This window comes from Bos taurus, chromosome 28 (genome assembly GCF_002263795.3).
Source record: "Bos taurus isolate L1 Dominette 01449 registration number 42190680 breed Hereford chromosome 28, ARS-UCD2.0, whole genome shotgun sequence".
NCBI lineage: Eukaryota > Metazoa > Chordata > Mammalia > Artiodactyla > Bovidae > Bos > Bos taurus.
Genome location: NC_037355.1, coordinates 28,914,869 through 28,942,822, shown reverse-complemented (window position 1 = coordinate 28,942,822; position 27,954 = coordinate 28,914,869). Strand labels below are relative to the sequence as shown.

At 40.7% G+C, this 27,954-nt stretch overlaps 1 protein-coding gene across 1 annotated transcript; it reads right to left on the bottom strand.

Annotated features, from left to right (window-relative positions):
- Positions 1 to 14: 14 nt before the first annotated feature.
- Positions 15 to 27,548, bottom strand: OIT3 (oncoprotein induced transcript 3). Its single transcript, NM_001046064.1, is given in 9 exon segments — positions 15 to 813; positions 2,267 to 2,366; positions 8,777 to 9,192; positions 10,809 to 10,969; positions 12,436 to 12,558; positions 16,451 to 16,573; positions 21,819 to 21,926; positions 22,684 to 23,058; positions 27,429 to 27,548. Coding segments are annotated over 9 exon segments (1,644 nt in total). The 5' UTR covers positions 27,490 to 27,548; the 3' UTR covers positions 15 to 636.
- Positions 27,549 to 27,954: the final 406 nt, after the last annotated feature.

Sequence of the window (27,954 nt, the reverse complement as noted above, 5' to 3'; positions counted from 1 at the left end):
CACTTAAATGCATGTTAATGAATTATAAACATTTATTAATTGAAAATAGTTTACTTAAGACAACATAAAAACCCCAGAGGAAAATATTATGCAGGAGAAAATCCAAATAGTTTATTTTTAGTACATACTTACAGTGATAGACTTCCAAATCCCCTATAACTATTCTGTATTTGAATGGAAATTTTAGGGTATAATTATTATTTACATATTTAAGGACTCAGTGTGTATTTAAGCCATAATTTCAAGCCACTATTTCATTTTTTAAATTCCTAATTTGGAATAATATACCCAACTTCTGATTTTAGTGGTGGTGCTACCGTGTCCTACTCTAGGTGTTTTATTGCAGGAAAGAAATGGGGGAGCATGGGGGTGAGCTGTTTTTGGGGTGCATGGCACAGCTTTCCACTTTAGGAGGATGAAGCTCCATCTGGAATAGGCTGGTCAGCAGTGAGGTGGCTAACCCCTGACCCAGTGGCTGGAGTCAGAGTGAGTCGGTTCTGGGGGGTTTGTCTAAACCCAAAGTGTAAGGTTTAAAGCAGCATGGTGTTCTAGAGTGTCAACTGATGTTCTCAGAAGACAAGGGGAGAATTCCATAGAGACAGGCAGCCTGCAGGAGGACGCGGGTGGTGGGTTGTCCTAGTCCTCCCAGTCGATGCTGATTGGCCCGCCTGTCAGCATCTGGCTCCGTGGACCACTGGCGTCCTCTCCTTCAGTAGAAGCCTCACGACGCACCCGCCGGTGGCAGCCCTGAGCGCAGCGAGAACGCTCGTCTAGCATCCCGCAGACCAGGACCCGGCAGTGCAGGAACACTTCCTGGAAAGATCACAATGATAAAGAACAAAAACAGTGAAGACAGCTGCCAGTTTGGGGGGGGGTGCCTACTAGAAGCCAGACACTACCAAATACTTCATATGTTTTATCTCATTTCATCTAAACAACCGCCCTTTGAGACAGATGTCATCCCAATTTTACAGATCAGGAAACTAAGAAGGTTAAGGATCTTGTCCAGATTCACACATTTAGCAATGTGGCAAACATACTCAATCACATGGGTGATTTAAAACCTGACATCCACAACTTCTGCCTCCGTGCCTGGACACAAGAGAACCTTGGGAGGACAATGTCTAATAACATTAACATCTTGATTCATCACATCAAGGTCTGGGCATAACATGGGGTCCCATCCACATCTGTGTAAAGTAACAAGTTCTTTCTCCAAGCTTCTTCCTATAAGTAACTTCCCAATGCATGCTGCCGAGTTGAAGAGGAAGGTCAGGGTTAGCCATCATGGTTAGCAGTTATTTCCGAACAATGATGAAGCTGGACAGCACATGAATACACTTAGACGCGATATGGAAAAAACTGTTGACCTCAAACTTTCCTTTGTTTAAGTTGTTTCAACAATTCTACTAAAATAAAAAACCTTCCACCTTAACACAGTATATCAATATATGGCCTCTTATAACCTCTATTTACTTATATACATTAAAAAACTGTTTCATATTCAATTTGCATTTAAATTTTTTATGACAAGAGTTTTTTCATATCTCCTTTTTCTATATTTCATTGTACATTAACTGCTTAATATTGCATTAATTGATGCACTGGTTTAATGCCTCTCTCATGACAGTACTCTATAAGCACATTCAACAAACCATGTTTTTATTTTTGTTTCTGAGAAGCTGTCAGAATTGAAATTTTTAGACTGATAATTTTATGGTTATTACACATTGTCAGACTATTAATTAATTGTCAGATTATTACACAACTTTCTAGAAGGTATATCAACTTATATTGCTACTATACACATCTCCCTATAGCCTTGAAAGTTGGGATTTATAATTTTTAAAAATTTCATATGTATAAAATAGTCTTATAATTATTTGAATTGGCATGTAAAACAGTGAAATACTGTTTTCACTGAACATTTCACTATTTGTCTTTTTTGCAAATATTCTCTCCATATAGTTTGCCATGTGACCACTACACAGGCTTTTTCAATCACACCTGCTCACAAGGATTTTGTATTATAATCACATCATATTTTCTTTGAACAAGCCTAGTTAATTTATTGGGAGGGGGCAGATGATTCTGACATTCACGGAGGTGGTAAGATTCTAGATGGCCAGTTTTATAGTATTTTTCATAAGGTCACGCAGATCCCAATGGTAGGCTTTAGAATGTGAACCAATTGGGACAGTAGGAAGGCTCAGGTTCATGGAGGGAGAGGGCAGGCAGCTCTGTAAGGTAAAGGTGTTCGGCTCACCTTGTGGTCTTTGCCCACAAACTTGAAGACGGGGACCTGAAAGTGCTTTGCGAGGTGATCCCGGGATGTGTACTGCTTCACTGAGTCATCTGAAACACAGCTGGAAGCAGGGCAGGACAGCACGTAAGACTTGATTTCTTAAACAGAGGTGGAAAAACAATCCAGTCCAACGTGTTTGGTCCAAGGAGAGGCAAACGGGGTGGAGGAGGTTGGGCTGCACTCAAGATTTTTGAGAATGAAGGAAAAATGAAATCCCTTCCCTGTGAAGGCATCTCAGACACAGCTCTGCTCATTAACGCTCTCTGTACCATCTCTCATTCACTGTACCCACAAACTGTGCACCAGGACCTCCTGTTAAGTCAATATATAGAAGTATTAGTAACAGCAACAACATTTATTATAAAGATATCTTTCGATATTGGGGTATCTTTTTAAGGCTTTAATGGCACCCCACTCCAGTAATTTTGCCTGGAAAATCCCATGGACGGAGGAGCCTGGTAGGCTGCAGTCCATGGGGTCACTAGAGTCGGACACGACTGAGCAACTTCACTTTCACTTTTCACTTTCATGCATTGGAGAAGGAAATGGCAACTCACTCCAGTGTTCTTGCCTGGAGAATCCCAGGGACGGGAAGCCTGGTGGGCTGCCGTCTATGGGGTCGCACAGAGTCAGACACGACTAAAGTGACACAGCAGCAGGAATTCTGCATTCATGTACTTTATTACTGATTTGAGAAGGCTTTTCTTTAATGAAATTTCACTATATTTATCAGACACCTAACAGATACTCACCCCTGAAGGGGATCCAAAGGTGAGCAAACCCCAATTTGTACAACAAGGAGCTGCATAAAGATGTCAGTTTCTTAGATAATAACTAGACCTATTGGGGGAAAATAATTTACTTCCAACATGTTTTAATACCTCTTTTCACAGATTTAATGCCAAATTTTAATTTGATAGGCTTTGAGATTTTAATCTCAGGTCTACCACTTGAAGTGAAACTCCTAGGCTCACCTCAGGGTTAGCTGGGGGAAAAAGAGGGGTTCTTGATTCTCCACTTTGAGCCCAAGGATGAAAATAGATGAACCATTTTTCCTAAAGGCCGGGGCTCATACATATATTGTGGAGGGAGGTGGGAGAGGGGTTCAGGATTGGGAACACGTGTACACCCGTGGCGGATTCAGGTTGACGTATGGCAGATCCATTCTGAATTCAAAAGGAACTTTTACCTATTTCCTTTTCGTGGATGTGGATGCTTCATTGTTTCTATCAGGCAGTAAAAAAGTGGGATCAGATATAAACACCTATAAAACTGGATACTTACTCCACATATTTACAGAACACTTTCTAGTTTATTGCTAATTGCTGTTTCAGGGCAGTCAAAAAATCCAATAAAATTATTTAAAAATATGACACCTTGACTTGTATTACCACTGGTACCTTATTCCCTTAAACTGAAGAGGATCTAGAAATATAATGTGGTTTCTGTTATTTATTATATTTATGTACACATTGTCATTTTCCTGAGGGTAAATGAATCTACGCCATTTCTGATTATGTTCTCAACTACCTATTGCATATCTAATCTGTGTGACATACTCTGCTGGGTGCTGCAGAGGAGTTAGAGATGAACAACATGGTCTGTGATGTCAGGGAACTTAAAAGTCCAGTAACTGCCTCAGCATTTTCCATTTATCTTTACCTAAAATACTATTTTTTAAAAATTGAAGTATAGGTGATTTACGATGTTAATTTCTGATGTACAGCAAAGTGATTTCGGTATACACATATATGTTCTTTTTCATATTCTTTTCCACTACAGGTTAGTACCAGATATTGACTATAATTCCCTGTGCTATAGTGTGTGTGTATGCTTAGTCGTGTCTGACTCTTTGCAACCCCATGGACTGTAGCCCACCAGGCTCCTCTGTCCCTGGAATTTTCCAGGCAAGAATACTAGAGTGGGTTGCCATTTCTTCCTCCAAGGGATCTTTCCAACCCAGGGATCAAACCCACGTGTCCTGAGTCTGCTGCATTGGAGGCCCTTTGCTATACAGCAGGCCCTTGTTGTTTGTTTTATATAGTGTGTATCTGTTCATCCCAAACTCCTGCTTTATCCCTTCCCCAAATCCAACTTCCCCTTCAGGAACCATTAGTTTGTTTTCTGTGTGTCTGCTTCTGTTTTGTAAATAAGTTCCTTTGTGTCATATTTTAGATTCTACATATAAGTGATATCATATGGTATTTGTTTTTCTCTGCCTGACTTACTTCACTTAGTGCGATAATCTTTAGGTCCATCCAGGTTGCTGCAAATGGCATTATTTCATTCTTTTCTGTGGCTGAATAGTAAAAAAAATACTCTTTTTTAAAGAGAAAGTGTGACAGAAAGAGTTGTTGTAGGGTAACACATTACAGAATAGAACCCAAGACAAACTCTGGCTCTTGATTTGGTGTTTGCTGGGATTAGACAATTCTAGTTCATCAACTCCAAGTTCATGTGCTAAAAGAAAGTAACAGCAAACGGTACAGGGTAAGTTCAAATAACTGATTACCCAAAAGTTGTCCAATAGTGGATTTTGGAATTCAACGTTTCTTTTTCTGGAGATAAACTTTCTAATTCTACTTTGCTTAGGCTTGCATTAAATTTCTTTGCATTCTCAGATGATATGCCAACTAAAACTAGAGGGAAGCAAATCAGATGTGTTAAATATCAGGGGAAACCAGCCTGATTTAAATTCAAGCTGAGGACAATGAATAATCAACCAATTTACAAATATAAGTAAACAGCATTATGTTTATTTTAGGACTCTGAACTAGCCCCAAATTAGTATTATGAAAACATTCATTCAATAGTTCATTAGATAAATAGTTAATGAGCTTTACTGTATGTAGGCAAGGCATTGAGGACGATGAAAGGAAGATTTCTAGTTCTGATTAGAACAATCAGGGACAGCTTCATGGAGGGAAAAAAAAAAGTCCCAATGCGTCTCAAAGGACCAGTAAGAATCAGACAGGAAGAAAAAGGAAAGAAGATTTCAGGCAGTGGAAGTGGCAGCTGTAGAATCAGGAGAGTGTAAGGAGCAACAGAAACTGTGAAATGCCCATAGTTCTCTTTGGCAGGAGCAGAAACCGGAGAAGGTAGAGGTCAGAGGGTGAGGCACAGCGAGCCAAGCTGAGAGCTGGATTTTTTCTTGAGGGAGTATCTCAAATGCACCATTACTGCTCTTAGCTAATACTGTACTATCCAACATTGCACTAGAGATGAAACTATTTGCCCGTGTATAGTGGAAACAGGTCCACATAGCTGTGTTTTCAAGTTCTGCTTATGCTTTTGAACAATTTTAATATCTTCCATAGCATTGTTTTTGTGTGTGCTAAAGGCTGGAAAATTAAATAGCACATCTTCTTAGAACTGTATAAAATATAAGCATAGAATCCTAACTGAGGGTCTGGGTTACATGTTTTCCCAGCAACTTTCCCAGTTAAGACTATATGTTTGCAAAAGTAAATGCAAGGGGCAGGAGAAAACTTGTGGTAAGAGAAATATTCACTGCCTTGATTGTAGCGATAGCTTCACCAGTGTGTAGACATCAGAACTTACCAAATTGTACACTTAATCTTTTGGCCACATGGGGCAGCTTAGTTCCCTGACTAGGGATCGAACCCGGCTCCCTGAAGTGGAAGCGTAGAGTCCTAACTACTGGACCTCAAGGGAATTCCCCAAGCTGTATACTTTGAATAGCATATTTATTGTATACAAACAGCACTGCAATAAACCTGTAAAAAATTTAAAAGTAATCACCCCCAACAAAGTAAATCCATCCCCAAATCTACTTAGCACTAATTATGTGACTGAAAAAGAAAAGAAATAAAAATTGATGCTTCTATGTTTCATTTTAAAACTTTGTGGAGATCACTTTAAGACGGCAAGAAACCCAAAGGCCTGCCGTCTCCTATGAGACCTGCCTCTAGCCATCCAAAGCAGCTCAGATGCCTTTTCCAGATTGTGAAAACAAGCTAAGGAGGCTACAGGAATCTGAAGCTAGAGGTACTCCTGCTAGTAAACAGCTAAATTTACCAACCAAAGAAGTCAAGAGCCATCAGTATGTTTTCAACAGGAATCTGACTATATATATAATTTGTTTTTCTTTTGACTGGATACCCAGGGCTCTGTGGAGATGAGACTTGAGAGCTGGGATGTAGGAGGCTGTGTTTGGAAGCTTTCATCTGTCCAGGTGAAAGATAATGAGGGCTGGAAATAAGGCAGTAAGAGTAGAGAACGGGTTGGGATATTGCTACTTTTAGAAAGGCTTTGCAGTTGATCCTAATGTGTATCAAAAGTTTAAAATCACTGTGCAGGAAATGGATAGCAGCAGGGAAAGGTCACCTGTGGTGAGAGATCCAGGGGGTTAAAAACAAAGGAGAAATTTCAGAGTCTATCAGGGTAATTAGCAAAGGGCATGAACCAGGGCACATCTGTGGTGCTCTTCACTAGGCCATTTCCCTTTTCTTAAGCGGCAGGTCCTGACCTGCTAGAGATATGTCCCATCTGACATTGAGGATGAGGAAGGAACTGATGAGATACAGCTATGAATTTGGGATGTGAGTGTAATTTTCCTGGCAATGTAAGCAGTAGATGTGGTAACTGTTAGGCTTTTAATGATACAACGACACATGCAAAGTTCTCAATCCAACAACCTCAACAAATACGGAACTCTCCTTTGTATAAAACAAGCAAACAAACAAAGTTCACTTGATCTCTCCTCTCCTAAAACCAACCAATTATTTCATCTCTCTCCTTCACGACCAAACTTCTTAAAAGAGGGGTCTGCATTTGCTGCTTCCACTTCCTTATTCTCTTGCATTTCTCATTCCCCATCTGCCACCCTTATGCGAAGAGCCTACTCATTGGAAAAGACCGTGATGCTGGGAAAGATTGAGGGCAAGAGAAGGGGGCGACAGAGGATGAGATGGTTGGATGGCATCATTGACTCAATGGACATGAGTTTGAGCAAACAGGGAAGCCTGGAGTGCTGCAGTTCATGGGGTCGCAAAGAATCAGACACGGCTTAAAGACTGAACAACAACAACCATGCCACCCATGCTCTACAATCTCTCTGACCAGGTTAATCAATCATGTATATATATTAAGTTGCTTCAGTTGTGTCCAACTGTGTGACCCAATGGACTGCAGCCTGCCAGGTTCCATGGGATTCTCCAGGCAAGAATACTGGAGTGGGTTGCCATGCCCTTTTCTAGGGGATCTTCCTTACCCAGGGATTGAGCCCTTCTCTTATGCTTCATGCATTGGCAAGGCAGGTTCTTTACCATTAGTGGCACCTGGGAAGCCCCAATCAATCCTATAGTTTCAACTATAAACAGGGGTAATCCTCTGTTATTTGTCTCTACTGTTTCTGGGTCTAACTGACATGCATTTCCAACTGCCACTGAAATTCTCTTAAGTATCCTGTGGGTATTTACAATTTGTTTCTGTTTGTTGTTCAGTTGCTAAGTCGTATCTGACTCTTTGAGACCCCATGGACTGTAGCCTGCCAGACTCCTCTGTCCATGGGATTTCCCAGGCAAGAATACTGGATTGGGTTGCCATTTCCTTCTCCAGGGGATCTTCCCAGACCAGGGATCCAATCTATGTTCCCTGCATTGGCAGGCAGACTCTTTACCATTGAGCCACCAGGGAAGCCCAGGCATTTATATTAGAATATTATTATTTGGAATTATCATATTCAGTATTTCTATAGCAAATCTGCTTTTCAACCTATGTCCTTTCATCTTGGTTAAGGACATCTAGTCAGTCATAACAAGTTAGACCCCTTGGAGTCATTCTGGACTCTGCTCTTCCTCACCTGTTTTTACCACGAAAATGTGCACAAGTGGTTTCTGAACTAATTAAGAGCAGGCAAGAGTGCTGCTTGGTTTTATGAAATGATTGAAGTTGCTATTGTGTCCAGAGATCAAATGTGAAAGTGTTAGTCCCTCAGTCTGTCCAACTCTTTTCAATCCCATGGACTGTAGGCTACCAGATTCCTCTGTCCATGGAATTCTCCAGGCAACAACACTGGAGTGGGTTGCCATTTCCTTCTCCAGGGGATCTTCCTGACCCAGGAATTGAACCCAAGCTTCCTATGCTGCTGGAGAAGGCAATGGCAACCCACTCCAGTGTTCTTGCCTGGAGAATCCCAGGGACAGGGGAGCCTGGTGGGCTGCCGTCTATGGGGTGGCACAGAGTCAGACACGACTTCACTTTCACTTTTCACTTTCCTGCATTGGAGAAGGCAATGGCAACCCACTCCAGTGTTCTTGCCTGGAGAATCCCAGGGATGGGGGAGCCTGGTGGGCTGCCGTCTATGGGGTCGCACAGAGTCAGACATGACTGAAGTGACTTAGCAGCTTAGCAGCTCCTATGCTGCAGGCAGATTCTTTACCATCTGAGCCACCAGGGAAGACCCGGATGAGAACTAAGGCTAATCCATCATTCAAGAAGCCTACTTACCCATCCTGGATGATGTAGTACTTCATGATCTCGTCGATCTTGGATGTGGGGGTGGCAAAGCAGCTCTCCACCAGGCTTTCTAAACCATTCACGTGCACCAGGGGCTCAATACCAAAGTAGAGGGAATCTCGCAGCTTGAGAGTAGGCAGGGCTTCCCGGTAAGGCTCTTCGAACTCATGGTCCTTGAAGATCTCCAGAGTGAATGGGAAGATTCCGTGACTGCGGCTCATAATTTCCAGCGGGGTGTTGCGAAGGTTGGGAACGTAGCCTTCGGAAATGGTGTACAGGCGTGGAAACTCACAGGTCACGGGAATCAGCAGTTTGCTGGTTCGAATGATGATGTCGCCGCTGCTTCCTGGGGTCTGCTTGGGTAGACCTGTCACCAGGTTGCTAGCCACGATCTTGTCGTTCACCACCTGAGCCAGGCCAGAGCCAGGAGAGGAAAGAGTCTCTGTTTATTTCTACAGAGCACCCTACCTGCTGCCCACCATAACATTCTCCAAATTTCTCTTTACGTCAAAACACATGAGAGATTCAGTTGCTAAAACCTGAAATTAAAAAAAAAAAAAATCGCTTCTCCTCTTTTTACTAACATGTTTTGACTGTTAAGAGTTTTATATACCACTTCATGGTCAACCCACACATTCCTTTGGAGTTATTAGTCATAAAAACCTGAGCTATGCAGAATCAGCAAATTCAAAGCTCTGATAGTTTAGAAAAGAACAGCCTCTGTATATTATATTTTTTCTGGAATCCTAGACTTGGTGATTGTGCAGCAGCATGACCTTGGGCTGAGCTCATCTGCATGTGGGCTTCAGCTGTCGCATTTACTCAGATGATTTTCAGTTCTTCATCTCTAGCCTTGTCTGCTCTCCTGTGTACCAAGAACCCCTGGCTCATTGCAGGGCACTTCTATTTGATTATCCACAGATACGACAAAACACAATTTGCCTAAAGTGGGTCCTTCTCAAATATCTCCCCAACGTCTCATCCCAAGTCTAATTAGCTCTCTGATTTTTCTGTTTGTTTCCATAAATAAATACTTGTTTATTTGATTGCAAGGGCCTCTACACCAATCTCCTGGGTCTAGGTCCTCTTTTTTCTATTCATTTTGTCCACTTCTGATTTCATCATAACAGTGCCTGCTTCATCCCATTCCTATGGGGAAAAGCCAAACGTCTCACCCCAGCACACAAAGCAGATCTTTGAAAGCACAGTCTCTCTCCACCCACTTTTCCAGTTTCCTTTCCATTATTCATTCCTTGCCAGCCAGGTTATGTAGCCCATTCACTCAGCATAAGCCTCAAGAATTCCCATGGCTGAGACCTGATCACTTGTTTCTCATCTGAAATGCCCTTTCTCCACCTCTCTGCCTGTATAAACCAGGCATATGCTTCCACCCCAAATCAAGTCTCACTTGTCCTGACTACTCCAGGGTTTGTCCCTTTCTGGCCTCCTATACCACCGTCAACTGTATCCCTGACTCATATTTTATGTGTGTTGTCTTTTAGGAACCATGTATGTTCCTAAAAGTCAGGGATCTTATTTTGCATGTATTTCACATATCCCGCAGCCTCCCCAGCACAGGGCTGTGCACAGATTCTTGGAAGGAAGAACAAATCTTTTACCTCTACCTGGTTCAATCCTTGGACTCATTTGTTACCTCATGAATTAATCATTTTTTCTTCAAGTAAAATAATTGGTCAGAGGAGACACAGTAGGCCCCCTCGTACTGGTGCTGACGCACTCAGGAAAATGTCTGTGCATATTGGAGAGATGGTATTCAATACTATTTGAGAACTGACAGAGCAGAATTCTTTTTAACTTGCTGTCTTCCCAGGGTCAGGATCACAGCACAGCACAGATGCTCAATAACACATTTGTTAAATGAACAGCATATGAATTTTTGAGCGCCAGTCTTTTATGCGTAAATATGTCATCTATGACACAAGCCACAACGCACACCTTCATCAACCAATTCCCAAATAACTAGATTTGGTCATGCCCCAAGAGTCCTCCAGGAAGAACCTACATCAACCACTGTGCCACACGTCTTGAGGGAGAAGAGGATGTTCACATGGGTGCCATTGGACACGCCTCGGCAGGAGGTGTTGGTCAGGAAGAGCTCCAGACCGCCAACCAGGTCCCTGGGGATGCTCACTTCGATGGTGTTCGACTTGCAGAATACAGGAACTGTGGGGACAGGGGATGCTGTTAGAACCAGGAAAGCGGAACTGGGAGAAGGGGAAAGAGACAACTAGGAGAAACAACTTCTCCCTCTTGCACTTTGAGCTTTTTTGTGGTCAAATAATGCTCATCAAATACTGTATTATTTCCCAAATGAAGAAATATTGTTCTGAAGTTTCAAGTTAACAAACATTTCAAAGCGTGTCTAGCATAACTCCATGTATCAAAACACTTAAAAATGAACTTTTAGCAGAAACACAATTTATCGGCAATATAGGAAAATTACTGCTTTGATATGGGCTTAAATTACATAATGTTACTGCTTTGACTTCACCATTAATTATTGCCCCATAAAACAGTGGTAATAAAAACGGCATTAGTGCACTTGGGGAAGAATTCCAAATCATCCTTGCATGGCTCAGTAAACCATAAACTGTGACTATAAATCCCACTTTAATTTAATATAAAAAGATTGCTTTTCTTAAGCATTCTAGTCTCAAGACTGTACAAATGTCCTAAAATAAGTACTTCTGAGTACTGTCAGACAAAACATGAGGGCAATATCAGTGTATGAGGGCACATAATAGCAATGACTTAGTATTAAGAAATCACAGATAGGTGCGTATTAAATATTTGCTGGATGAATAAATTAATATTCTGGACATAAATAACTAGATTCCCAGAAAAACAATGATCTGTTAGAAAAGAGGAACTCCATCTAAATTAAGTATTGAATATTAGTTATTCAACTAATAACAGAAATCAGGGTAAATAAAATCAAAAGTAAAAAGCAAAGGAAACCACATGTTCCAGCAATCCATTTCTGAGTATAGATCCCAAAGCACTGAAAACAGGATCCCAAAGAGATATTTGCATACACATATTCATAGCAGCATTATTGACAATAGCCAGGAGGAGGAAGCAATCCAAATGTCCATCGATGGATGAGTGGATAAATAAAATGTGTACACACGCAGTGGAATAGCTTTACAAAGGGAAGAAATCCTGTCATACGCTACATGTGTGAAACTTGTGGACAATTTACTAAGTGAAATTAAGTCAATCACAAAATGACAACTTGTAGGAATCCACATATATCACGCACCTAAAATAGCTGGCTTCCTGGAAACTGAAAGTAGGATGGCGGTTGCCAGGGGCTGCAGGGAGGAAGGAGGGAGGGGTAGCTGTTTTTAACGGGTACAGAGTTTTAGATGTGCAAGATGAAAAAGTTCTGAAGATTTGCTGCACAAAAATGTGAATATACTTAACACTACTGAACTATGCACTTAACACTGGTTTAGATGGTAAATTTTATGTTACCTTTTTTTAACTGCAATTTTTGAATGATTCCAGAGTGAACACACACTGCTGAAAGAGCTGGTATTGTAAAAGATGAGAATCTTGACACACTTAGGTGAGGAAGACAGGGATATTTGGGGCAGAAGTCAGAGCAGAGGCTAAGCATGTAGTACCTTGGCAAGTGTGGTTATCCTCAGACAGCACCAAGCCCCGGGGACATTCACACCGATAGCCTGTCTCAGATGTAAGGCAAGAATGGCTGCAGCCACCATTGTTATTGTGACATCCTTCAATGTCTGCAATAAAACCGAAAGAAAAAGGAAGGATCTTGTAGCCCTCTTCCCCAAGAATTCTGGTTCTTGGACTCATGGTTTGCATCAGGCATTATACTTGACTTACCATAGTATCACTGGGGCCCAGCTCAGTCACTGAGACATGCTGGAATGTCCACAAAGAAGTTTTGATTAAATGTTAGAGCTACAAAGAGCCATCTTACAACACAAACACAGCTCTCACCGTTTAAGCTGGTCATTTTGTAGAATGCCCTTCAACCCGGATTTGTCTGTTTTTCTCATGAATAAAGTATAATTTGGAGAGGAAGACGGAAAGTCATTTCTTAATTGCTGTAACATTTAGTCCACCCAATTTTGAAATGTTTATTACTGATGTAAAAGGAACTGACAAAATATAAATTCAAGCAGAGCAGCTAAATGGATCAGAGTTACTCAGAGTTACTGCCAATGGTTGGATCACCAGCCCCTCTCCTCGAATCTCTAGGAATAACAGCACTGGAGATATTTTTCTTGGGTTGACAGCACATTATAAAAATGAGACCTGGACAGCACACTGAGAGATTCCACTCTACTGAGCTCTCTCATTCTTCTCTTGTGAAGCAGCTTTTTAAAGTTTTCTTTTTAAAAGTTTTGCATTTTCAAAAAGCATACTCAATCAAATGGGCAAAAAAGGAAAAATATTCAGTTGAAAAATGAAGAAACTACCACATAATGTCATAGTTAGCAGAGGAAAAATAATGACCTTTGTGGGTTCTGGATGCTATCTTCTAGATCATGGATCATCAAACTCTGGCTGCTATATGCTGTTGTATATAAAGTTTTATTAGCACACTCAGTCATGCTCATTTATTTCCCTCTTATCTATGGGGTGCCTTCTCACTACGAGGGTAGAGTTGAGTAGTTTCAACAAATTCCATATTAAATATCCACTGTTCGGTCTATGCAGAAAAAGTTTGCTGCTCCCTGTTTTAGGGGTAAGGTAATATTTAAAAGTCCCTGGTGGCTCAGACAGTAAAGCGTCTATCAATGCGAGAGATCTGGGTTCAATCCCTGGGTCAGGAAGATTCCCTGGAGAAGGAAATGGCAACCTACTCCAGTACTCTTGCCTAGAAAATCCCATGGACGGAGGAGCCTGGTGCAGGCTACTGCCCGTGGGGTCGCAAAGAGTCTGACACGATTTCAAAGGGAAAGCTATTTAAAAGGGAATGCCTTCAGGAATCCTCTGGTGGTCTAGTGGTTAGGACTCTGAGCTCTCAATCTCAACAGTCCAGGTTTGATCCCTGGTCAGAATTAAGATCCTTCATGGCATGGTCAAAAAAAAAAAAAAGTGGGGGAGAAGGCTTTCAGTTCATTTAAGATGTTCAGGGAAAGATATTAGCCAATTTCCAGTTATAGCTGTAAGTCTCAGTTCAATAATGATAAAAATATTAGTTCTTTGGAACATCAGTTAATTAAGTTGGAATGAATCAATTTTTGTGAAATAGGGAGAGAGAATAAATTTGCAGTGAATTAATCTTCACAAAATTTAAGAGAAATTAGGTTATGACCTATTTATAAATCTGTAGTTAAAAAAGATAAAAGTATTCTTACAGGTTTTTTAAATAGCTGCAAATGATATATAATGATATAGAAGAAAGCATAAAATATGCTATAAAATGTTAAAATCAACATTAATAGGAAATTTTTTTCTTAAAAGTGATGTTCCTTAAGTCATTTAATTTTCCTGGGTGTCAGTTTCAATAAATGTAAAATGAAAGTGTTAGATTAAATGTTCATTAAGAATATTTCCAGATCTAAGACTGCAACGCACAAAATAAGCTGAAATTCTTACTTGGATTGAAGAATTTTAAGTCTCTTACAAGGATACACCAAAATGTTTAGAATGGATATATCTAGCAAATGGGATTCTGGGTCCATATCTTTCTTTTACTTCTCTGTATTTTCTTCTATGAACATAACTCTTTAATAATACAACAAACAATAAAAATTACTTAAAAATTAAAAAGAGCCTTTTATTTTAAAAAAGAAAATATGCTAATCTAACAGACTAGCTAAAGAAACAAATATGTTTGGACTATTAATAAAATGTAAGGATTTCCATAAAAACAAAAAACCCAAAAACTCCAAAAAGGGCTTCAAATATGAATCTTAATCCTAAAGTGTAATTCATAGTCAAACTTTATCTTCTGCTAAAATACTTTTCAGTTATGATTATTAGGTTTTAAAATTATATTAGGATTAACTGTAATATTTCCAATAAAATACTCATAGATAATTACATATGTTCCTCATGGAACATTTCATTAATATACAAATATGCAAAGATGGTTGTATAACATAAGATTTAAGGAGGATTCAGGATATTACCCTTATCCAATAAAGCTTAAAGTACATTTAGCCTTTTTATAAGAGACAGCAGTTTGATATCCTGGTTAATGGACCCTGAGTTAATAATGTAAACTTTGTGGCATGAAGTAAATTGTGACCACTAGCCATAATTTTTCCTTTTAGGGTAGAAGTTTATTATTTTGAATATAGATAGAATAAAGTGAACTCACAAGCAGTGTTATAATGTATTATGCCACACATTCAGTTACCCTCTGGGACATATCATTTGTCCTCTGTAAATAATGATAAGCAGCAGCAGCAGCATTTATCTCTTCATATAATCTGCAGAGTTTTTTTCTTTTTTTGGTCTCTCAACTCTCAATGTCATGAGATTCAGATTTATTAAAATAGAAATTATGAAATTTCAGCTCAGATAATTTGCAAGGGCAAATGTGCCTGAGAGAAGGGATACTGTCAAAGCTTCATGTCATAATAGTAGACAATTTCCATTTCAGTTATTCAACATACATTTCAAATTATTTTTTATTACTTAATTATACAAAATGTATACAGAATCTCTGGACTTCCCTGGTGACTCTGTTGGTAAAGAATCTGCCTGAAATGCAGGAAACCACTGCAATGCAGGAGACCCAGGTTCCATCCCTGGGCTAGGAAAATCCCCTGGAGGAGGAAATAGCAACCCGCTCCAGTGCTCCTGCCTGGGAAATCCCATGGACAGAGGGACCTGGCGGGCTACAGTCCATGTCCAACTCTACAGTCCAAGAGTCGTACATGACTTAGTGACTAAAACTGCCACCATACAGCATTTCTACTATCAAATCAGGTAAGTTTACTTATCTCCAGACATGTGTTAATCTCTAATAAATGCAAAGCATATGATTAAAATAAATGACTTCATAAAATCCAGTTTCCCAAACTTCCAAGATGGTAAGACTCAGGTAGGAAACTTGGTAAAAACACAAACTGTAAGGCCCCTCCCACCTCACTGAACGGGAGTCTCCAGGAGAGAGACCTGGGAAGGGCCGGCTTTAAAAGCATGCAGGTGATTCTCAGCAAAAAAGTCCGAGAAACTGCTATAAACCATTTGTTCTGCCACCTGCCTCCATTATCTTGCTACTTCAGATGTGCTCCCTGGGTCTGCAGCATAGCCAGCACCTAAAAGTTATTTAAAAATGCAGGATCTTCACCTGACTCCAGACCTACTGAATCAGAACCTGCATTTTAACAAGATGCCAGGTGATTCGTGGGTGTATTAAAGTTTGAGAAACATGGAATACCCAATTTTTATATCCCAAACTAAAAATGCAGCTCTTTGCCTCTTGCAACATGTAACAGCTCCCTTCTGCCAAAGCTTGGAGATAAAATCAGCACTGCATTCTGTCTGCAACACAAGCATCCTGCAGTGATACTCAGTGCTGATGAGTGGTTTCTTTACACAGCTGAATTGTTACTCTCTTCTAACCCTGGACAGTTTCATAAATGTCCAAAAAATCAGCCAGTGGCTTAGTGGGGGCTCTTGATGTGAATCCCTTCTTGCCCATCTCACCTTCACATGTCTTGCCATCACTTCTTAGCACACGGCCAATCCCACACTCACAGCGATAGGAATTTTTGAGGTTTACACATATCTCACTGCAGCCACCATTGTTTTGCTCACATTCATTTTCATCTGTAGAAGAGAAACCACACCATTTACACAGTGCTGAGCCATGCAGTCTTTTCCCAAGCCCCTCAGCAGAATCACTACATCTTTTCAGATCCTGTTCACAGACTTTCCACAAACCATCTCCAATATAATCACTTCTATAATATTAACCTGGTCTCCTCAACCAAGTCATTTGTCCCTCTGCCCTCTGCTGGAGTGGAAGGCAGCTGGTTGTTTGCCAGTTCCCTCCTCAGGGCAAAACTGTTGGGGAAATGAAATTCCCTTTGTTATCTGGTTTCACTTATTTGCTTGTATTGGCGAGTCTCATTTTCTCCAATTCCTGAAACTTACAAATCAAACTGTGTTTTAAATGCATTAAATAAATTTACATTGCGAAAGGATAGGTCTGGTGAAATTTTTTGTGAAGCAGTCTTCCTTTATATATATATATTTTATTCAAGTATAGTTGACTTACAGCGTTTCAGGTGCACAACAAGGTGATTTAGTCATACATACACGCATATATTAGTTTTGAGATTATTTTCCATTAGAGGTTATTACAAGATATAAACTATGGTTCCCTGGGTTATACAGTAAAACTTTGTTGATTGTTGCATATCTGTTTTTTTAAAAAATAAAAATCTAGCAGTCCATTCATACTAAATCAAACAAGTGGAATCAAAATGTTATGAACTGTTTAGCTATGCAAAATTCATGTTTTCTAAAATATATGTATTATGCATACTATTAGTGAGGCAGTCTTCTGTTGGGTTGGCCAAAAATTTTGTTCAGTTTTAAGTAAAAAAAAGACATGTTTTTCATTTTCATGAAGAACTCTATTGACTCTATTTACTAACCGAACTCTATTTACTAACTGAACTAACTTTTTGACCAACCCAACGTTATAAACAACTGCCTTTAAAATCTGTTTTAACTATTGGAAGGGCCTTCCCTGGTGGTCCAGTGGTTAAAACTTTGCAGGCAGTGAGGATTCAATCTCTGGTCGGGGAACTAAGATCTCATGTGCCTCGTGGCCATAAAAACAAAATATAAAACAGAAGCAATATTGTAACAGGGCTTCCCTGGTGACTTAGATGGTAAAGAATCTGCCTGCAATGCAGGAGACCTGGTGTCAATCCCTGGGTTGGGAAGAGCCCCTGGAGAAGGGAATGGCAACCCACTCCAATATTCTTCCCTGGAGAACTCCATGGATGGAGGAACCTGGCAAACTACAGGTCATGGGGTTGCAAAGAGTCAGACACTGCTGCTGCTGCTGCTGCTAAGTCGCTTCAGTCGTGTCCGACTCTGTGCGACCCCATAGACGGAAGCCCACCAGGCTCCCCCATCCCTGGGATTCTCCAGGCAAGAACACTGGAGTGGGTTGCCATTTCCTTCTCCACACTACTGGGCAACTAACACAATGTTGTAACAAATTCAGTAAAAACTTCAAAATACTAAAAAACCACCTTTAAAAAAATAAACATTGGAATATTCCCATATTGGACTTAAGTAATGATTGTTATCCTTTTTAAGAATCTGATAAAGGATAATGATTCTTGTTATAAAAAAATGTACAGTTGGCAACAAATGTCAATCCACTTCCTCCTACAAACAAAAAATGGGGAGCTTGAAGAGCTAAATTTGTCATGGGTTGGATATAAGCTATAAACTAGGGACTGCGATTTAAATACCCACTAAATGACAGAAGGCACGGCTATGGGTCCCTGAGAGAAGATGAGCTGGAACTGAAACCCTGCTCAAGCCCGGGACCTTGGAAAAGGCATCCCCGTAGTGAAAGGAGCAGAAGAAGGACTCTGCTCTGAGGCTCGGTAACCAGTAAGGAGCTCTCTGCCTGAGGTTCTGAGAGAGAAAAAAGCCTTCGTAAAAGCCAAGTCTGGCTCTGCCATGGTTGAAGTATGAAGTCACAATTCCCACATCTCGTGGGGATCTTGAAGCTGAGAAACTGATGTAAACTTTGACCTGGATTGGTGAAACTTCTGTGACAAAAGCATCTGAAACACTGCTGTGTAGTAAAAACAAAAACAAAAACAAAAAAAACACCAAACCCAACTTCTTCAAACCAGGTGATAAGAGTGGAGTTCCACAGAAAAAACAATTACAATAGAAGATGGTTTACCATAAAACACTACACAGGCGGAGATGATCTGCTATGAGAAAGCTGATAAGGTAACAACTGGTAATCGCTGAACTATAGAGAACAGAATAACCCAAGAAAATACATAATACAGGGATTTAAAAAATGACTAAACAGATACGAGGCCAGTAAACAAATAAAAGAATGTGTAGGAAGACAAAGCAGAATTGAAACCATACACACAGAACCTGTAGAAATGAAAAATACAGTTGATAAGATCAGGCCCTACTGCCTGGACAGTGGATGAACAGGGTGCCGGCAGCCTTCCTGGGTACGGCCACACTGGTGCTTGGGTCCAGTCTCTGTCCAAAGCCTGGACTGCTTACCTTGAGACTGATTCTTTTTATCGGAGAGAGAAATACACTTCTGTTTATTTAAGCCATTGTTATTTGGGAGTTAATTGTCCGTTACAGCCTAACTTAGATACTCAAGGCCCCAGCAATTCCACTTTTATAGGTATAAAATGAAAAAAGTGTGGAGAAAATCTCACAGAAGAGTTAAGGTTCTTAAAACTATGTTAATTTTAAGAACACACAAAACAGTGCTATATAGTTGGTTATATATGTTATATTGTTAGTTATTTATTACATAAATAATAAAAGCATGAAAACAGGGACCAGAAGGACATACACTAACTTCAAAATACTAATTCCCCTGGAGGGTGAGAGAAGTAAAAGAGATGGCATGAGATGGCTTTATCTGTGTCTGTAAAATTTTATTTAAAAAAAAAGAAGAAAAATTTAGCTATAAATCTGGGTACATGAGGGTCTGTTATATTATTTTTCTTTACTCTTCTCTCTGCCTCCCCCAAATACATAATTTATAATAAATAATTAAAATTGTTATGTATTTTTTTAAAAACTAAAGTAACATTGACACATACACATTAACACAAAGCTTTGCCTCTAATTTCAGGGAATTCATGATCTCCCTGAAACCAGTAGACAGGCCCCAGGTAGAAACTGGCAGCTTCCCCTGTGTCCTGATGGCAGCTTCCCCTGTGTCCTGATAGGCAGAAACATCCAAGGTAAGTTGCTAAGCAAGATATACGTATGGTGTGAATAACAGGTGACCTTTGATTTAAACAACAGCAATAATTAAATGTGTATATTTTTATTTTTATATCTGCCTGAAGAAATCCTGGAAGCATACATAAGTAAATAATGTAGGAGTTGACTTGGGGTGGCGTTGGAGGAGGGGAAATGGAACAAATGGAGGACACAGGGCTAGACGTTTCACTGTATACCTGTCATGCTGTTTAATTTGGGAGCTATTTAAATACATTACCTATTCAAAACTTATATTAAAATAAAGGCAGAGAAATGAATGAAAAACCCCTGCCTTAAAAGGAAGCCAAATATTTTCCAACAGGTGTGTGTGTGTGCGCGCGTGTGCAGTGTGAGAGGTTGGGGGGATTGTAGGAACCATCATCTCCCACACCCCAAATCCGTTTGCATTAAATCGCATAGTCAAAATCGGCCGTGCAGGAGCCGTAACAACTGTTATGGGAGGGCCTAACCATGCTCCATAGAACAGTTGCTGGGGGTGGGGGGAAGCTGAGAAACAGAAGCTTTTCTAAAATAAGAACCCTTTGATAGCCCTTTCATCCTGATCCCTATCCCCCTCTGATCTTGTTACTGCTCTTCTGGAGGAGGCAGGTGTGGGGCAGTGCTTCCCTTTCTCTCCAGACTTGTTTGACATCTCTTTGAATCTGAATACAAAAAGCTTCATAACATTAAACAGAAAAGAGATGACCTCAATCCTGGGTTTTTCAACTCTATTTTCTCCCAGTTGTGGACAACAAAACATATATACTATTAGACAACTCTGCATTTCCAACGAATAACCTGACTCCCCTTTCTTGCCACTCAGACAAACCGAAATTATATCACTGAAGCTATAGGAGTATACCTGTAGGTAATTCTAGACCAAAGCTATCCAATAGAAATACAAAGCAAGCCACACATAAAATTTCTTATTAGTCACATTAAAAATTTTGTTAAAAGGCATTGGTAAAATTAATTTTAATAACATATTTCATTTACTCTAGCATTTCTAAAATGTTCCATTTTAATATATAATCAGTATTAAAATCCTTGAGATATGTTCTTTTAAGTAGTCTTCAAAACCCAGTGTATATTTCACACTTACAGCCTGTCTCAATTTGGATGATAAATTTTCATCAGAAATATGTGATTTGTACTTCAGAGTCAGGAAATTTACAGTTCACTCAAGTTGTTCCACATATTTTTAGTTTTCCAATGACAATCAAGTATTAGCTTTTTTTTTTTGTCCATTTAATTTTATTTTATTTTTAAACTTTACATAATTGTATTAGTTTTGCCAAATATCAAAATGAATCCATCACAGGTATACATGTGTTCCCCATCCCGAACCCTCCTCCCTCCTCCCTCCCCCTCCTCCCTCTTCCCTCCCCATACCATCCCTCTGGGCCGTCCCAGTGCATCAGCCCCAAGCATCCAGCATCGTGCATCGAACCTGGACTGGCAACTCGTTTCCTACATGATATTTTACATGTTTCAATGCCATTCTCCCAAATCTTCCCACCCTCTCCCTCTCCCACAGAGTCCATAAGACTGTTCTATACATCAGTGTCTCTTTTGCTGTCTCGTACACCGGGTTATTGTTACCATCTTTCTAAATTCCATATATATGCGTTAGTATACTGTATTTATGTTTTTCCTTCTGGCTTACTTCACTCTGTATAATAGGCTCCAGTTTCATCCACCTCATTAGAACTGATTCAAATGTATTCTTTTTAATGGCTGAGTAATACTCCAAGTATTAGCTTTTAAATTAAAATTATGTAAAATTACAGTTCAGTTTTCCAGTCACAGAAGCCACATTTCAAGAGCTTCATAGTCACATATGGCTAGTGGCTACTAGACTGGACAGCATAATCCTAGGCTGTCCCAGTACATGATATAAATTTGACTTGAGGCTTTAGTTATGAACTAAAAAGGCAAACCCCATTCTGAGTGCTCAGAGACACAAAGTGGAAAGATGGTGGTGCTGCGAGGCAAGAAGAGTTTTTGATTTGATTTGTCCTTTTGCCCCTAATAGCCTGTTTCTACTGCAAGAGGAGTTTCTTACCAAAGCATGTCTGTCTGTCGGGGCCGAGCACGGTTCCTGGAGCACATGTGCACTCACTGGTACCCAGGCAGCTGCCATGGCAGTCGTCATCACAGATGTCATAAAAATCTATGGAAGGATAAAGATGACCTTTCATGAGGGGCGAGGGTCAGAGGACACTCTCATCCATGAGAAAGCCTCATGAGTTCAATTACGGGGTATGAATTCCTAATCAACATCAAGAGAATTCTCACTGTTCTGGCTTTATATAACCCACTGGCAAGAGGTACTGTGCAGGGCATGGGCATGTTCTGTCATTGAGATCCGTGAGTCCTAACTTCAGATCCACAGCCCTGGGTGACCCTGGTGTTTTCTCCAAAACCTCACCAAACATGAGCTGTAGATTAAATAGTATTATGTTCTACTCTTCTATGCAGTCTATTTTTAAAATGTATACAGATTTTGATGGGATTAATAACATGAAAATTCATTTGAAAGTATTACTGATCTCAAGTAGCTTCTTCCCATTATACATCATTTCTAAAAAATATCAATGGATACTAAGCACAATGCTACCATATGGATGTCTGAAATATATCTAAAGAAGGGGTCTTCCGTGCTCAGCAAGGTTGGAAATCCACACTAAATTACATAAAAGACAAAACTGATCAAAGTCATAGCTCCCTTCCCTTTCTATTCTTGGGAATTTTTCAGAAATCTTAAGAGCAGACCCCAGAAATCGTGAGCTAGAGATATCTGTGCTCCTAAATCAATGTTCTTCAGGTGCTGAGATACTACCACAACAGAATTTCCTATGGCACTCTTCTCTTTGATGCCATTTCTGTGGCCTTTGAGGGGAGGGGAAAGAGCCCAGGGAAGTACTCACGACCACAGTAGACATGAAAGCAGACGCTGGGCTTGGTCAGACGATACACATAGTAGCCTCCAGGGCAGGACTTAACCTCCACGGTGGTGTTCCATAGGCAGCAGTTTCCGTTGAAGCTCGCGCAGGCCTGGCGTTGCACAATGCCATCACCTTCCAGAGGGTGGCTGCCATTGAGCCAGACAGGTGCATGGGTTCCGCAGTGGTTTTCCGGTATGCAGAAGGTGGGCATAGCATCCCCTGCCATGCCTGTGAAGCGGTACCACTCCCCGTCCACACTGTTGTCACATAGAGGGGAACCTCGAGACTCATCGAATTGGTGCTCAGTGTTCCTCCATGGCTCGTTCAGACTGATGTAAGCAGAACAAGGGTCTAGGGCTGGGAATGAAAAGGACACCTCAGAGGCACCTTGATGATTTGGGTCACAGTGGCAGTAGCCTGCGGAGAAGGCAATGGCACCCCACTCCAGTACTTTTGCCTAGAAAATCCCATGGACGGGGGAGCCTGATAGGCTGCAGTCCATGGGATCGCTAGAGTCTGACACGACTGAGCGACTTCACTTTCACTTTTCACTTTCATGCACTGGAGGAGGAAATGGCAACCCACTCCAGTGTTCTGGCCTGGAGAATCCTAGGGACGGGAAGCCTGGTGGGCTGCCGTCTATGGGTCGCACAGAGTCGGACACGACTGAAGCGACTTAGCAGCAGTAGCAGCAGCAGCAGCAATAGCCTGAGTTTACTTTCTTGATCTTAGATTTCAAGAAAGAAGTAATCTAAAGTCCCTAAAAGCAGTTGTTTAAGATTCTTCAAGTTGATGGAAACATATTTCATAAATGCCTTTTACATTTGAAAAATTATTTCAAATCTACTTAAGGCTCTGTGTTTGCATTGGACTAAACCTTTTATCCACAGTATTCCTCTGATAGGATTGTTGTTCAGACCAAAGGAAGTTATAATCTTACTGAACACTGCACTGGTCAGACTGGATTTTGAGTACTGTGTTCATACTAGGAGGCTATACTTTATGAAAGTAATGGACAAACCTGATGTCCAGAGGATGGTGACCAGATTTAGAAGGGAGCCTAACAATTATTTACTGGGGAAGAAGCTGAGAACTATCATTTGGAGAGAAGAAAAAAAAAAACAAAACCCTGCATATTATGTATTACTTTTCAAAAAATCTGGAAAAGGCTTGTGAAAGAGGAATTAGGTATTCTGTTACAATGACAAAACAAATTGTTATGGGGAAGTGCATTTCAGTTCACCTATCCAGTAATGGTGGTTTGATTGCTAAGTCGTGTCCGACTCTTGTGACCCCCCGTGGACTGTAGACTGCAAGGCGTCTCTGTCCATGGGATTCTCCAGGCAAGAATACACGGAGTAGATTTCCATGCCCTTCTCCAGGGGATCTTCCCAACCCAGGGATTGAACAGGCGTTTCTCATTATGTTTTCTGCATTGGCAGGTGGGTTCTTTACCACGAGTGCCACATGGGAAGCCCAGTATTGGAGAAGCTGTATCACAGTGTGGTAAGCTCTTCATCTTCGGATATTCTGAAAAAGGCTGGATGGTCCAACTAGATGGTCATTTATAAGCACGATTATGGGTGGAATTTTGTACTAGTAGGTAGTTTGGCTTGGTAATAAATACGTAAACTTATTCTACTGAGAAGTAAAAGGCCTCTGGCACATGCTTTGAAATACACCGTATAGCGGCAAGGGCAGTCTCCACGTGAATGTGGGTACATGTTCCACCAGCTTATTGAAAATATCATGAACTTCGTGTCTTCACAATTAGCCATGGCATCACTGTCTAGAATACAGCAACATTTCAAGCATGCATTTTTAAGGCATAAATAACATAGACAAGTATCTTATCAAAACCATTTTAATGACTGAAGACAGCAATATCTCCAGTATTCTCACTGCCTCTCTCAATTTCAGGAAAACGCTGAGTTAACATAGGCAAATTTTGCTTATAAAGAATCTTACAATAAAATCAAGATATTCTAGAAAGGAGACCTAGCCAGAGGATACTATCCTTCTTAATGCATGTGAAGCTGATTTAATTGACATTGTAGGCAGGGAATTCATATCAAGGCTAGTAAACTTTGTGGACAAGAAATTCAGCTTTAGTAAATACTGCACAATAATTAAATGTGATGGGCCTTGTTGATAAGTTGTCAAGAAAATATGTTGAATTTTCCCAGTCTACATTTCCAATTCAAGTTTACTCTCAAAACTTCAGTCACATGTAGAGGAGGGCGTAGCCTAGTGCCCCGCTGAGAATATAACAAGGACAAGAAATGAGTAGAACATTGCATATTCTAAAATAAAACTTTTGCAGAGTTACACATGGAAGGCACAACCCTCCTTAAAATGTCCCTGAGGTACCCCAGCTGTGTCCTAGACCAGGGTTTGATGTCTCTCGAGGGGAAGAAATGTCCACATACGGACTCTCTACCCTCTGAAAAGGGAGACGTTCCCTCATCAGCTCTCCCAGCTGTGGTTTTCTCTTATGAAGAAAGGTTTCCAGGGCAATTTCACAGGTGATTATATATTCATAGAAATATTTGGTTCATCTCCTTGGCTCTAATTTTACAAGAAATGGTTAGGCACTTAACTTGTAATGGCTTTTACAGAAATTCCTAAACCTCCCTCAGTAACTATTTCATGATTTATAAAGTTTTTCCTTAAATATAACTATCATTTCTTGCGCTATTTGTTAAAAGTTTATTTCTTCTCTTGTAGGGATATATGGCACAAATAGAAATTTACTATCTTCTGTAAAATAAACATATATTAAAAGTTACTCATGCAATATTTTCTAACATTAAATAAACCCATTCCACTCACCCCCCTTTTAAGGGAGTACTTCAATCCTTTAATAATCTGGCCACTGGTGTTAATTCCTGCTTTCAGACTCAGTGTGGAGGCCAGAATTCGGTATTGTACATGCTGCGTCCTGAACTGCTGATATATGTACACACACTCATATATACACTCCTCAAATGAAAACAGCCGGGTGGATTGCTCTCGAAGTTCAAGCCAGGGGGCCTGGCTGGCAGAGAGCCGGTCAGCCTTTACCAGGATTCTCGCCCATCAGCCCCCTGGCCAGCTGCCCCTCCCGTATCCCCTGAGCCGGGAAGCGGCGCGGATGTCCGTGCGACGAGGGGCCAGCACCTCTCGGCGGCCCAAAGCGGACAGCAAATGTCAGCATCGCCGCCCTGTCATCCCCGGGGACCAGGAGTCCTCGACGGTCCTGGTCCGCACCCCCGGCCCCGCCCCTCGGCTGGTCGCCCGATTCTTCGCCCTCTCTCTCTCTCTTAGGCCGGAAACCCACCTTCTCTTTTTTTCCTCTCCCCCTTCACTTCCTTCCCTCCCACCTCCCCTCTTCTCTGGCCCTTCTTTTCCTTTTTTCTCACTTCTCTCCTCTCAGGCAACCTCACCCCCACCTCAAAAAGTCCCCAGCCTCTAAAGTTTTCCCATTTTATGGCTTGGAGTCAAACGTCTTAGAAGTGCTGGGGGGCAGGGTAATTAAAATAAAAAAGATCTAAGAAGGGAGAACGCGTCTGATGGAAGGGTACAGGAGGTAATGCGCAGTTAAGCCAGGGAAGAGAGTGGGGAGAAAGCAGAGAGGAAGTTGAGGGAAGGACGACTTTGGCTCAAGCAACTCTTGGTTACTTACTGGCAGCAGATACAGGGTGATTAATCTTGGCTCAGACTTATCTTTAGGACTATTTTTTAGACCAGTTTTAGATGTAGAGAATAGTTGAGAAGACTGTATAAAGAGTTCACATCTTCTGGCACCCAGCTTCCCCTCATGAGATAATCGTACACTAGTATGGTTATCTTTGCCACAATTAATGAACCACTGTTGATAGCTTAACTCAAGTCCACAGTTTCGATTTCTTCAGTTTTTGCCTATACCTTTCTCGGTCCCAGGGTCCCAGGGTCCCATCCCCTGGACCACATGACATTAAATTTTCCATGTCTCCTTACTGTCTCAAGTCTAGTTTTAATTGTTTATTCTTAAAACTACTAGAGCAAGGCCTTAGGTACCCCAAAGAAATAGGGGCAGCTAAACACTGAACTTCCCCAAAATGCCAAGGAGTATGGTTCTCTTCATCTCAGCCTCTTCTCACTCTGTCTTCTAGTTAGAACTTAAATTCTAATGGGAAAAGGAGAGAGAAAATTGTTTCTAACTGTAATGAAAATTTGGCTTTGTTGGCCTGTTTTGTACCAAAGCTGGGTGGGGAGAGAGTTTAAGATTCACTCAGTCAGTGCAAAAGTCGTATTTTAAGAAGTCAAACCTAAGAAGTCTGATTTATCCAGATCTGTGCCTTTATGGGCACAGTTAGTCCCCTGTATTTGTTAAAGGAAAAACTCTATCCTCCACTCTGAAAATCTTTTTTTTTTTTTTTTTTGCTCTTAAAGTTAGGACTATAAAAGTGCCTAGAAAATGAAGAGGTTAGAACCCTTTTACACATACTCCAAGAAATATTTAGCTCGTGGAAAGTTGTTTGGATTTGGCAGATCCATGGAAATTTTGGATGCCAGGTGAGAGGCTAAATGGAACATGAAATGAAATTCTCTGAAAACATATCTCCATAGGTTATCAATGACTTTTCTTATACTATTCTAGAACCAGTATTTAAGATACTGGAATCTTGCTCTTAACAACCTGTACATAACAGCAAATTCCTCCAACAAAAACCAATATTGTGCCAAGTACTTGACGCAAGACTCACCCCTGGGTGCCACCCGTGTTACTATGATGAGGAGGCAGGCGAGAAGCAGGAGCTGAGGCATCCTTCTGGACCAGCCACCAGAGACAGACTGGAAAATCCTCTTGATTTCAGTTTTCCTTTGTCTACTTCTTTCTCAAGCACTTAAAAAAAAGGCCTCTAGGCTCTTATGAAAAAGACTTTTTAGTACTGGTTGGGGCTTTATCAGAGGAAGAGGATGAGTGGGATAAGGTGTCCATTGCTCTGGCCTTGACCCCAGATAGAGGCACTGTTTTACATTGTTAAGAGTTATTTTATTGATATTTTTCTTTAGGGAAAAAAAAAAAAAACAAACCTCACAATCCCTCATCCTCCTATTGTTTTTTTTTTTTTTCAAGACTTCCCTGCAGTGAGGCCTCCAGTATCTTATCCAGAAGGGAACTCTAAAAGAGGGATATCCCCTCACGTCAAAATATTGTTTTGTGACTTTAAGAAATTGATTTCACGATATTGAAGCCATAGCATAGCATACTAAATGAAAATGCGATAA